Raw genomic sequence first — 13,841 nt, forward strand, 5'->3', positions numbered from 1 at the left:
CTGATTAGCAGTTTGCTCACATCCCTTCTCACGCTAAGCATATTCCACTTTCTTTGTCTAAGGTGCTGAATGGCTATGAATAGTAAGGACAGACTATCTTTAATTATTTTTTAAATTATTAATGGTTTTGTTAGATCCTTTCACTTTTTACATTATATTTTCACTAATGTGAGTTAAATAAAAATGTACTTGATGTTTCCAGGGAGTTTCTCCCCTCCCTCCCTCCCATGCATTTTTCATCTTTTCATAACATCAGTTCAAATTCTATGAGCCATAAAAGTTGGTTTGTGACTCTGAGCAGCGGATAGTCGGATACCACTGATGAATGCAAGAGGGGCTGGGCGATTTGGGGGACTGCTAAAACACACACACCAATACACAAACCGCGATTCCAGCTCATAGCACCGGTTTGATGGTCTTCTTTCCACAGTCCAAAAGAAAGTACTGATCGCTCTCTTGCAAGCTTCGAAACTCCCAATCACCACCACCAAACTCCCGTTGAGGCAGAGCCTCGGGGATATCCAGAATGCCAGAAAGTCAGAAAGGGGTTTAAAGGAGCCCACTATGTTTCGCAGGGCAGCGAGCTTTCTAGTCAAACAAAACTGGTTCTACGGAAGACTTTTTTGGAACTCCAAAGCTTGCACTGCCCAGCAGTCTGATTTCTCCATCCTCGGAACCGTTTCGATGTCTTTAGACTGTCTCACTCCCTGTGGAAGCAAATGAAACGGCTGCCAAGAAGAAAAAGTAAAACAGACTAGCGGCTAAACTGAAATTCCAGCATTGGGAAGAACCATATATTTGGTGGTAGCCGCCGCGGCGGGGGTGTCCTCTGTTAAAAAATCACTTTTATTTTTTTCTTTTAGTTATCGATGAGAAATACTTTAGTCAAGTGGTAAATGGCTCCGTAAACAAGAGCATGTAAATACTCCCTAGGATTTAGAATGAAGTCCAGTAACCAGCAGTTTACAAATCCAGCGTGTGTTGTGTGTGTGTGTGTGTGTGTGTGAGAGAGAGAGAGAGAGAGAGAGAGAGAGAGAGAGAGAGAAGGCACCAAGTTTAAATGCATACAATTCAACGCAAACTCTCCCCAGAACTCCCGGATAAATTATGCAGAGGGATTTCTGGATTTCTTTCAAGTAATTAAGTTTCGATTTCTTGCATTTCTGTTAGTGCCAGGAAGCACAAGGCGCCACGGATTGCAAAAAGCTTCATTGATTGTTCCGTGCCTTAAGTTTGATTTCGTGACTTGACTTAACTTCGGGAAAGGTACATTCACTCGCCAGGGGGAAGTTATCAGGGCACTCCGCTCTCACTGCCCCGCCCCTGGTAAGGGAGTCATTCAGCTTCAACGTGAGAGCGCCTCTGAACTCGGAGGAACTTGCTTCAGGGCAAACGTCAACAGGAGGACGCTGTAAACGTTGAATATGGCGAAGGTGCTTATAGGGCAATTTGCTCAGGAAGCGGGGGGGGGGGGGAGTTGGTCCTTCAAACCTGGATTTTGGCTGCAATTTGAGAAGGTAGATATGAGAAGTAACAAAAACACAGGTGAACTCGTCAGTGTTTAGAGATGGCAAAATAATTTCAGTAATCTGAACTCTGTCCAGTGAGACTAATCATTACGGGTTTCAGCATAGATTAAATATTAGCAGAATGTATTCCTTATTTGGCACCTTACAACCCGATTCTATGTTTACTCAAAAGTAACCCGCACTGAATTCAGTCGGACACAGTCCCCAGTAACTGCGTGGGACTACAGCTGTGCAGTGCAATCCTATGCATGTTTCTTCGCAAGCCCCACTGGGGTCAAGTTTACAGCCAAGGAAGCCTGCATAGATTAGAATTGCAGATTTAGGCTGCAGTCCTAAACACACTTCCTTTGAACCCAGTGGGACTTGCATCCGAGCATAATAAATGTGTGTATAACTGCTTCACAACGTCTTTAAAACCTTCCCAGAAAGTCTGTGAAATAGATCGCGATTATACCCATTTATCAGCAGGTGCTCCTAGACTCACTTTGCGGCTGCCCAAAAAGTTTATGGCAGACAAAAGTTCAAACATGAGCCAAGCCTCCCCCGCCTCTGCCTCGTTGACCATTTCCTACTTGCAAAAGGGGGGAAATGACCTGCCCAGGAACCTCCAGTGGACCCAATGCTCAGCTATGAGCTTGAACTCGGACCTCTCCAAGACCCGTTCAAATCGCAGGTTCTCAACAGGAAGCGGGGAGCTATTCTAAGCAAGCCTTCAGATTTCCATGCAGAACCAGCAGAACAGACAACGAACAGCTCATTCCTGTTTTCTCGATCTCGGCTATGTTAGGGGTTAGTATCCTGCGAGGCAACACTTGACCTGAACAAGGTCCACTCGGTGCTAGTATAATATTCCAAGTTGTCTTCAAGTAGCAGCACCTTGAGAGGATAATTCTGGCCTCAGCGTGAACCGGCGTGTTGGCCGAGGTGGTTCTCTTCAGGATTACTCCTGTTTGTGTTTTGTGTGTGTGTGCGCGCGCGCGCGCGCGCAAGGAAAGGAGGGAGCGAGGCGGATCTCCTGCGGGTTGGAAGGTGGTGCTCTCATTTGCTCTCGTTTCGCACTTGGCAATAGGAAGAGGGAGCGCCGGTCGCGCTGCGCTGTCCAGGGTCCTGAAGCTCCTTCCAAAGTTCTCCCTCACGCCAGGCAGAGACTCCCGAGCGCAGCTCTGACTCTTTCACTTAACCAGCCAGCAACTGTCATCACCTGGCAGCCGTGCCGCGCAACATTCCTCCCCATAGGATTGCCGGTGTTAGGCAAAGAAAACGAGCAAATTATTTGAATAAATCATCTCAGAGCAGGTTTGTTGACTGGGAAAGCCGGGCTGAGCGGGGTAGGGGGAGGCAGCGGTGGAGGAACATTCCCGTGCACTAAAATAAAACGGAGGTGCTAAGCAATGTGTGTTCATTAATATAAAACAGGGAGGGCATCGGACAGCCGCATTTCCGATAAATAACTGCCCTGGTCATAACCGAACTCTCTATTCCTTTCTGAAAAACAAAGGCAGGGCTTCCTAAAGTATAGCCTGCATCTTAATGGATTAAAATTTCATCCGGCGCATTAGGTTCGGTAAAATATGAATGCGTTGCTTTAAATTTTAATCATAAATCAGAGCAGGGATACATGAGAGGCGACAGTGATTTCTCCCCAGATGTCTGCGTGGGTCAGGCAATGAAAGGGGGACTCTAATTTTATTTAGGCAAGTCCATTTGTGCGCAGAGCCTGCAGGAAGACTAATGGCTTTGGAAGGCTTGCGAAGGCAGCCTTGCGCTGGTACCCGAGGGCTTGACGCTGCTCTGGGACAGCTGCATTTCACATCTGTCTGAGGCCAGTCGGTGGCAGAAGCTGCTGTTAGACAAAGAGGCCTCCAAATCCAGAAGCGCCCAAAGACTCTCTGATGTGGGGAACCCAACCTAATTTCCTGCTTGGGGTTTAAAAATAATAACATCTTCAACATGCAGAACAATGTACTCCTGTTGGAAGGCAAACTGTTAAGTCGTGAATACGTCCTCAGTTCAACTCCAATCAGGTTCATGATGAGACAACAGTCGCCTCTTTAGACCCCCGAATTCTCCTACAACTCTGTTTTCTCATGACTATCCAAGAGAACCTTTCCCAGGCATTTGACATCCCATCCAACGAACAATTTCCCACTGAGAGGCCAGGAGTCAGGACTCGACTCTTTCACAGAGGTCAAAGCGCAAACTACAAGATTACATTATATGGTGCGCATCTATTCCAGAGTATTTTGTGGTGACTAAGAGATTTTAAAATGTCTGGTGCAAGGTTAGCACCTTGTTTACGTTGTCCGCTTTTGCCTGACTTTTGTCACGTGGGCTTGAAGGAAACTATATGAATGGTGACTTAGGGTTTCTGTTTCTTTCTATGTGTTTTCTCATGGAGGAAAAAAAAGGGCTTATAGCTACATATCAGAACTACAAACGAATCTATGTTTAATGACAAGAGTTCCATTCCCGAGCAGAACTGGGCGGCTTAAGTCTGATTTGCTTCGGTAGGATTTGTCCCCCCAACGATACACAGGATAGCAGACAATATAGGTCACATACTGTTGAGGGGAGAAGGTTTTGCTGAAAAGAGCGTGAATGACTAATCTACATTAGTATCGCGGATTTGGTAATTTCCCTTCTGCCCAGACCTTTGGAAAAGGAGGCCTTGGAGACTGCAGTGTTTAAATAATCTTAGCTAAACGTAGCACCAAACAAACTTTGCCCACTTATTTCACGAGTGTTCCCTTTATTTCATTAATATATTATAATCCCTTATTTACCATAGGAAGTGGTGACAAGTGTTTAGCATTTTGGAGATCAGTTGTCAGTTGCTATTAAAATCAAGATTAATTCATATTAACGATATGCATTCTCAGTTCTCCCATGTGACAGCATACATTAAAACAACTAGTGCAAGTAATTAAACCCAATACAGGGGGTTAAATATTTTTAAAAGAGGGTTTTTAAACTCAAAGTTCACTTGAGAGCTAAGTATTAAATTGAGAATACCCTGTTAATTATCTGTTAGAAAATTCGAAGATAATTTGATTTGAGGTCTATTTGGCTGATTTGTGGGAAGCATAATTGTCCTCAGCCTCTGTTTTTAATTTTCAATAGTATCCTGAAATGCAATGTTAAACAGCTATTGCTTGCTTAGGATTCCTCGACCAATAACACAAATATGGAATATGACTGGCCACTCCAATGGCTGATGGCTAGAGAAACCTGCTTTCCACCTCTGCCCTTCAACTGTCCCTTGTAAACTTCTTTCAATGAAAATACAAAAATATTATCTACAGATCTTTTTATTAGGCGTTTGAGATGCTCAATAGTTTAGACTAATTAGACAAGCCAAAAGCCTTTTGAAGATTAAGCAAATTGGACAACCCTTGTTAATTAGAACATAATTTAAAGTTTGAAATTATATCACTGATGAAGTAGCCTAATTAGTATGACGATATGTTAATGGCCTACCGAGACAGCCCTGTGGAGGGCTGACATGAACTCCTTAAAGGCTTGCAAGAATCTGCTCCCTTTCTATGTTGCCATTAATAAAAGATTTCTATAGACTTCAGCCTTTCAACGGTTACATACAATTTATAGTACACACAATGCATTAGCCCATAGTGCTGCTCCGTGGTTTGCTCTTTTTTTTTTTTTACTATTATGAAAACTAATAAATTCGTCAAGCTGAATTAAGCATACAAATCAGATGAGGCATAACAGATTACATATTGAAGCGCTGTGTCTCCCGAGCCTAAATGAAATTTCAATCTAATAATTCCTTCCTGGCCCGGCCATAATTTGTTTAGAGATGTTGTTCCACTCCTTTCCAAGCGCTGTTCGCACAATAATTAAATGATACTCAAGCTTTTAACTTTGATTTATTTCATTTCTCTGAGCTGGCGACAGTGAGAGCTGATACAATGGATTTTTATTATTATTATTATTATTTCCCTGAAAATTACGAAGCCTATCGTTTGGGGTGAGAAACCTGCTGGAGCCGCCTAGTGTAAAATTAAGGCACACAAAAGGGCCAGCTGTATTGAAATAAGTCACTCAGCAGCCTCCCCCCCCTTTTTTACACACTCACCCACCCACACCTATATATATTTTAAATATGAAACCCATCCATCATAAAACTGACAGAGCCAAGGAACTGGCTGGGCTCAGAACTGAGCCCATCATGCGGCTTTGGGTGGCACTAAGATGCCGGATTGCAAGAGGTGAAAGAGGAGGATGGTCTGAACATTTGGGGGCATCTCTTTCCCCTAGTGTCACGCTAGCCTGGAGAGGCCCATGGCACCCGTGGAAATCCCACGTGGAACTCCTGCATGAGGCCAAGCGGAAAAGCAATGGCACGAGAGAGACAGGCTGTTGGCTGGCAGGGAACAGAGCCATCAGCTGGTCCCAGGCTCCGCTCTGCCCCGCCCTTCGCGCCCCCTCCAGCAAGCAGCTCCTTCTCCCGCAGCGCCTGGCCCCTGAAGGCGGGCAGCTTCATCCAGCCTGCAGAGCGCGACGCAGGAAACTGCAAACAAAGGTGACGGTGCGGGGGAGCGACCGAGGGGAGGCGACGGCACCACCCTCTGGCACGCGCCCACTTCGGAGGAGGAGGAGGAGGAGAGCGGCAGGATTCCAATTCCCAAGAGCCACCGCGGCAGGATAAAAACCAGGCGCCAGCGGCAACTCAGGGGAGTAGTGCCAGTCAGTCTCAGGGTTAGCGGGTGTGTGGCGCGGGGTGTCCTCCTGCTGCACCTGCGCAGTGAAGTCTCTCGGGGCAAACTGCCTCCCTCCCCCCCCCACTCCGCGGTGGCTAATGAATGATAATAACTCGAATGGAAAGGCTTTCACCTTTCTCCAGACCCCTCCTTCCCTTCGCTCTCTCCGCCTCGTGGAGGAAGAAGGGTGGACTTGTCTCTCCCAACCCCCCTCGCGACACTATTGCAACAGCCCCAACCAGGGAGCTGCCTCAACGTATGAACACAAGCCAAGGGAGATAGATACGTTAGACTATATTTACACACACACATTCACAGCACTGCTCTATAGACTCCGCACAGAGGCAGAAAAAAGCGCAAATACCGTATGTCATCTTACACACAACTATAGTAAACACTTTTATCCGTCCCACAGAGCTCACCTCCCAGGACAGTAAAGTTCCCCATCTCTCTCTCACACAGAGACACACAAATACACACACATTCTGCTATGCTTCGAAACAGTCCTCTCTCTCCTTCGTCTTTCAGCCCCTCAGAAGGGACCACGACGTGGCCTCGCGGGGACCCCGCTCTCTCCAGCAACGAGGTCTCCCTCACTTGCTCTCCACAGGACATCTTCTCTCGCACTTTTCCACCCCGTGTCCCCTCACTCACACATTTCCCCTCCCCTCTCCGCACATCATCCTGCCAACATATTTGTGATGTTATCCCTTTCAGGTTCCCTCTTAGCATTAACGTCTAATATCTATCTCTATCTCTCTCACACGCGCAGCTCATACAATCCCTCGCTCCCTTCTCCGTCTCCCTCCTCGAGCTTCCTCCTCGCGCTCCTCCAGCCCCTCGCTCGGCAGTCACACACGCGCGCGCTCTCTCGCAGGACGCATGCGTCTCGCCTTGTCAGCCCCGGCTTCGCCCGCGTCCAATGGGCGACGAGCAGAGAGAAACAGAGGGAGACAGAAAGACTCGCTCAGCCCAGTTACGCGGAGGTCTCGCTGGCTCGCGCTAGGCACCTGCCAGGCCAAGGTGTGCCGCAGCCCAGCGCTGAGGCGGCGTCCCAGCCGCCGAGGAAGGAACAATAGGGCGAGGCTAGAGCGCTCCTCCCGCCTTTTTTTCCTCCCTCTTTTTGCTGCTGGGCGGGCAGGGAGGGGAAGCCGGCGGCGAAGAAAGAAGGCAGCGCTTCGGGGCTCTTGCTCCAGTTTGAGCAACAGCTGCCGGGGCTCCAAGCTGAGGGAGGCTGGGCTGGGCGGGGAGGGGGCTTCTTGGGGCGCCGGGAGCAGCGGAGGGCGGGCGGGACGAGGGGGCCTCTGGCGCTTCAGGGGGAGGCGCTGGGGCGGGAAAGGAGGGGCGCTGAGGAGAGGAAGAAGGCAGGCAGGCAAGGAGGACTAGCAGGGAAGGGGCAGGAGGAGGAGGAGGAGGAAGGGAAGGGACTTTCCCCAAAGAGTTGGGGGGGGGTGTCCTAGTGACAAGGCAGCGAGAGGGGGGGCAAGGCGAGTAAAAAGCCAGCGGCGAGGCGGCTGAGGGGGCAGTTTGACGGCGGAGAGTGGCGAGAGGAAGAGGCTTCGCCGAAGGGGCAGGCAGAGGACGCGAGAGCCGGCGAGGCGCCTCAGTCGGACGGGGCGGCGGCGGCCGCTGAGGCAGCAACTTCTCCTCGCGCCTTTTCCCGCCTCTTCGCGTCCTCGCCTTTCCCGCCGGCCACCATGATGATGATGTCCCTCAACAGCAAGCAGCCCTTCGGCATGGCGCACGGAGGTGGCGGCGGCGGCCTCCACGAGGCCAAGTACTCGGCCCTGCACTCCGCGTCGCCCTGCACCTCGTCGGCGGCCGCCTCCGTGCCGTCGGCCAGCTCGCCCAGCATCTCCAACGCCGGCAGCGGGGGCGCGGGCGGGCGCAGCAGCGCGCCCAGCAGCACCACCAACAGCAACAGCACCTCGGAGGCCCTGCGCCGCGCCTGCCTGCCCACCCCGCCGGTAGGTCGCTCTCCGTCGCTCCCGAGCGCGGGAAGGGTGGAAAGGGGGCAGCCCAGGCGCCGGCATGTTTATTTCATGGCCAAGCAGCAAATCAACCCTGCGCGCCTCCCGCCCTCCCCAAACCCAGCGCAGGCTTCCAAGGGGCTGCCATGAATTTTTACGACCTGCGATGCTGCCGCCGAGCTGGGCTGGGAGGGGGGGAAGCGTCAGAAAGAGAGAGAGAGAGTTGCCTGACTGCACCCCTGCTTCTTTCCCCTTCTTTCTGCCCTCGTTGCTTTCCCACTTTCTCTTTCCTTCTTTCCTCCCTCTTCCTCTTCTCTGCCTCCCTCCCTTTCCCCATACCTTTCTTTTTCCATTTCTCTTTTTCCAGCTCTCTCTTTCCCCCTATTTCTATCACTCTACTCTCCTCCTTATCTCTTTTCATCTCTCTCTCTCCTCATTTCCCTCTCTCTCTCTCTCTCTGAGCAGGGCTGGGCTGGGCTGCCTCGGATGGCACCCCGAGGAGCAAGGAGGCGAATTCCCTCTTGGCAGCAGTAATGTGTGCCTTCTATTTGCAATTGCAGAGCAACATCTTCGGCGGTCTGGACGAGAGCCTGCTGGCCCGCGCGGAAGCCCTGGCTGCGGTGGACATCGTCTCGCCCGGCAAGAGCCACCACCACCACCCGCCGCACCACAGCCCCTTCAAGCCCGACGCCACCTACCACACCATGAACACCATCCCGTGCACGTCGGCCGCCTCCTCCTCCTCGGTGCCCATCTCCCACCCCTCTGCTCTGTCCGGGAGCCACCACCACCACCATCACCACCACCATCACCACCAACCCCACCAGGCGCTGGAAGGGGAGCTTTTGGAACACATCACGCCGGGGCTGGCGCTGGGTGCCATGACGGGCCCCGACGGCTCGGTGGTCTCCACGCCGGGCCACGCTCCCCACATGGCCAGCATGAACCCCATGCACCAGGCGGCTCTCAGCATGGCCCACGCCCACGGGCTGCCCTCGCACATGGGCTGCATGAGCGACGTGGATGCGGACCCGCGGGACTTGGAAGCCTTCGCCGAGCGGTTCAAGCAGAGGAGGATCAAGCTGGGGGTGACCCAAGCGGATGTGGGCTCGGCCCTGGCCAACCTCAAGATCCCCGGGGTGGGATCCCTAAGCCAAAGCACCATCTGCAGGTTTGAGTCGCTCACCTTGTCCCATAACAACATGATCGCCCTCAAGCCCATCCTACAAGCCTGGCTGGAAGAGGCGGAGAAATCGCACCGGGAGAAGCTCACCAAGCCGGAGCTCTTCAACGGCGCAGAGAAGAAGAGGAAACGCACTTCCATCGCGGCTCCGGAAAAGAGGTCCCTGGAAGCCTACTTCGCCATCCAGCCTCGTCCTTCCTCGGAAAAAATAGCGGCCATCGCGGAGAAACTGGACCTCAAGAAGAACGTGGTTCGGGTCTGGTTCTGTAACCAGAGACAGAAACAGAAACGGATGAAATATTCCGCTGGGATTTAGAGTCTTTGGAAACCTTTCTGCTTAGAATTTTTTTAAAAACCCCCAGAAAAGTAAAATAATAAGTAAACACTAACATTGCAAGGAGACTTTTCCACTTCGATTTCCGGAAGAGAAAGGAAGAGGCCAGAGTTCATCAAGAGGGTCAGACTGAGACACACACACACTGAGAGAGAGAGAGACTTTGACTGGAGAAGTAAATTGTCAAGTTGAGAAAGTTGGCAGCAGAAATAATTGGACTTGAAAGCTCAGACTTTTTGAGCAGGCATCAAAGACAGACTGATTGTGTGAAAGCAGATAAGAAATCTTTATAAAGGACCGAAGACGTATCAAGTAAGAGTTGTTTTTATTCTTAAAGACATCGTCTTTGTTCAGATGTAAGAGTACCCTTTGCAGCTATTTTTCAGGAAAAAATAATAAACCGATTAGAGAGACTGAAACTTTAATCTAGAGTTGAAACTTATACCATAAGAGAGGCGTCTCAAAAGTATTTTGATTTTTCTAAAAAATAAGATGGCAGGTTTTCTGCGATTACACTGCATATTATAAATATATATATATTTTTACTGTGGCTATTATCTGTTTCCTTCTCTTAAGTGATAATGTGGAAGGAAAGCGCTGATCCTGCTGTGTTCACAGATCTTTTAAGAGCTATTATTAGATTACTGCCAAACAACCCCTTGTAAATTATTGATTTATCTCTCTAGTAACTTCATTTTGTGCTCATCCTAATTAATTGCACCTCTTTCATCAAAGTCTAGATTAAAAAAAAAAAGTTAAAAGGAAAAAAAAGTATGGTTAGTGTAAATTCATTATTTTCCGTTGGTTGGTAGCGTTTACGAACTTTAAACTTTTTATTACTATTTAAGAAGGAGGAATCCTTTCGGCCATCTGTATATTTTCACCTGAATTGAAACTGTTTCTCCAGCAAATATTTGTAAGGCGTTCTCACTCTATAGTGGCTGTCCTGCGTTGTTTGTGTAGAATGACTCACTTGTCCAAGGAAGTATTTGTTGACTGCGTTACATATTTAATGGGGGGATTCCCCAGATCGTCCCCACCACACGCTGCTTAAAAAGACGCCCCTTGAGTAGGCGACAGGGTGGTGGTGGGTTCTGTTGCTTTTAGATTTCCTTTCATCTAAGTAGCTACCTGTTCTAGATTTCAACGCTATTTCTCGTCAGTGTTCGGGTCTCCTAGTTACTCTTTATTTCCTTTGATTGCTAGAGGGTGTTTTTCTCTCGCTTTTGCATTATTTTTTGGAGGTTTTGTTTGTAGAAAAGCCAAAACGATATTAGGGAGAGAAAAGGAGAGCGAGAGAGATCGGGCGCGCAAGAGATAAAAAGGGAGAATGCACTGTTTGTAAATTCACATTGTTCGGTACAACTCTTTTGAAACAAACCCTCCCCGAGGTACTTAGATTGTGGTACCGTTGTGTATTGTAAATAATTCATTCAGAATTGACGCACATACAGTTATATTCTTACAGATTTCGCTGCATTGCTGTTATGTTCGAAAGGCTCTTTGAAGTCCTACTTCTGTACATTATGACGATTTCTTTGGTTTTGTTAATAGAAAGTTTATTTATTATGGTAATGTATTGATTTATTTAAAATGTTGTTAAATTGTCTTTCATTAAAAAAAAGATTTTAACGTTTTATTGACAAAAAAAACCCTGTTTCCCGAGTTCCTTCCCCCCACTTCGCCCCCTCCTCATTTTAGATTGTGTTATTGAATTTGAACTCTTTCCAAAACGCTACAGAGACTTGTAATTCGAACTCACTTCTTTGGAAACAGATTTCACTGGAATCAGTGGGACTTACTTTCAATTCATTGGGTTTAGGATCAGCTAGTCAAGGTATGAGTTATTTCTTTGAGTAGCCCTTTCTATTGACCCAAAGTATTTCACACTCCTGGCGTGTATTCAGACTAGGAGAGAACCACAGATCTCTGTATTGGCATTTATTTTCTGGACCTTGCAAGGATTACGTTATTGCTTTCCTCCTGCGCATCGTATGTAAATCTATAACATTTCCTTGATGGGCTTCAGTGTATTGTGGCTGTAGATAGCCAGATTGCAAAAACCCGGGGTATGGAAAATGACTATGGCGCTTAGGGACTTTGGAAGGGAGCTATTCAATTAGCCCGTCTTCGTAGCTGGACTCTGGGAATGATGACGAGGGCAGGTTGAGTCCCCAGAGCTCAGCGCCACCACCGCAGTGCCAAGCGCATAAGCAGCAAGATCAAGAGACAGACAGAACCGGGGAGGAGGAGAGGAGAGAGGGGGTGAAGAAGAAGAAGAGAAAGGCTTGCCCGCTTATTTGTCCTCATTTCCTGTACTGCTTAAAGTGCTTCAAAGACATGCGGGGGTGGGGGTGGGGAATCAGCTGCAGCATCATAGCTAAACAAATCTAACCAATAGCGGAGCCAAGTTTCAAATGTAGGCTGCTGCAATCCTAAAGAGACTTAATACGAAGTAGGCCCTACTGAACACAGGCTACTTTCCGGATGAAAATGCACAGGGTTAGGCAGGTTAGGAGTGCAGAGGTTTCTACAAGATGTTCAGGTGGATAACTTTTCTTGTGCTCCTAACCTAGAACAAGACGGACTTCTGTGCGAAGACGGAAGACGCCCCAGGGAAAGATCTGAAAAAAGAACAGCAGATTTTCTTTCCCTCACCCCACCACCCACAGACAAACCGCTGCTGTAGCTCCCCTTGGGTTTGATAAGCGGCCACGAATTGCCCCGGATCAAGAGCTAAATTTAAATGATGCCATGCGATCAAAAGATCGCCCAGAAGGAGCTATATAAATACCCGACAGAACTATGCTGTCCTGGTAAAGAACTAGCAGCCCATAGAAAGCTTTGTATCTGGTGTGTTGTGTCTCCTTGGAATCAAACCGAGGTGTGCAAATTGGCAACCTTATTGCCTAAGGAGACACGTCTTTGATGTAGCGAGTTTGAATGGGGGCGGGAGGGGGGAGCTGTTTTCTGCTGGGGTTTTAAGGCTCCGGTGAGCTTATCTACATCCCCCCTAAAATGGTGTTAGGGTGATAACGTTGCCATTCTGGAGCCGGGTCCGTGGCCTATGAGAGACTGGTCTGTGAGCAAAAAAAGGTTCCAGTATTTTAAAAAAAATCTTTTATTTGTTTGTTTTTTTCCATACAAAAGTTAGCGAGTAGAAACAGCCTCACCACCCTTCCCTTTCCACCCTTTCTTCCGCCCACCTTTGATTTTTCGGTGACAATGATGATATTGCCACTGCAGCCGATCTGCTCCCTGCCGCCAGTGCTTTCAGCACCGAGGACAGCTCCTCGGCGCTCTCTTGCTCTCAGTTCAATCTTGCCAGTTTGCCAGAGGCTGTCTCTTCCCTTTCACAGAGGGAGACAGCGAAGAAGAGAGAGGCAATGAGAGAGAGAGAGAAAGAGAGAGAGGGGGCGGCGGAGTGAGCTGGGAAGGAGGGGTGGGTGGAGGAAGGGAGATGAATGTGGCAGCTTTTTGCTACTGGGACTCAGCAAACTAAACGAAGTTTCATTTGATCTTAGAAAATACGCTCACGTGCGAACCTACTGCAAATACGTTTAAGAAAACAAAATACCGAGAAAGGGGGAAAGATTTGGAACCGAGGCGCAAAATATTGGCAACGAAGCCACTTAATATTTTGAGCTGACACAAATCCATAGGCTTTGTACATATGACAGAGAGAAGAATAAAGGGCGCCACCCCCCACCGCCGACAGTACAAGAGTTGATATCTCCTTGCTGAAATGATGCATCATATTATAATGGTGTAATTTCACCATTAATCGATCAAATAAATCTTTCTTCACGTTATGTTAATTCAGAGTCCTATGCTTCCAAGCACAAAGTATTTCTCTTTCATTTGCTTATTAGGTGTAATCAGGAAGGCATTCGAAGGAACTGCGTTTTCCTTGATCTCTTGTTTTTCTATGAATGCAGGTTCCTTGCCTGATAAACTGATACAGACCAAAAAAACCACTGATTTTGTTTTCTAGAAAGTAGCGGCATCTGACGCTAAAAGGAAGAACTTAATCGGTTCTTTGTAATGCCACCTTTTAAGATTCGCCTGTCGGTACCGAAATATTATTACTGATACACTTTGAAC

General features: G+C 48.4%; 1 protein-coding gene across 1 annotated transcript; it reads left to right on the plus strand.

Annotated features, from left to right (window-relative positions):
- Positions 1 to 7,600: 7,600 nt before the first annotated feature.
- On the plus strand, positions 7,601 to 11,299 carry POU4F2 (POU class 4 homeobox 2). Its single transcript, XM_083457747.1, has 2 exons — positions 7,601 to 8,217; positions 8,781 to 11,299. Exons 1-2 carry the CDS (start codon positions 7,948 to 7,950, stop codon positions 9,717 to 9,719), a joined length of 1,209 nt encoding a protein of 402 aa, XP_083313873.1. The 5' UTR covers positions 7,601 to 7,947; the 3' UTR covers positions 9,720 to 11,299.
- The last annotated feature ends 2,542 nt before the right edge of the window (positions 11,300 to 13,841 follow it).

The sequence above is a fragment of the Podarcis tiliguerta genome (genome assembly GCF_965153285.1).
Source record: "Podarcis tiliguerta genome assembly, chromosome: 9".
In the NCBI taxonomy this organism is placed as follows: domain Eukaryota; kingdom Metazoa; phylum Chordata; class Lepidosauria; order Squamata; family Lacertidae; genus Podarcis; species Podarcis tiliguerta.

Excerpts from the sequence above, each read along its gene's own strand:
- POU4F2 (XM_083457747.1), top strand. The coding sequence starts at position 7,948 with ATGATGATGATGTCCCTCAACAGCAAGCAGCCCTTCGGCATGGCGCAC. Across the intron at positions 8,218-8,780 it reads CCTGCCTGCCCACCCCGCCG|AGCAACATCTTCGGCGGTCT; the intron begins GTAGGTCGCTCT and ends TTGCAATTGCAG.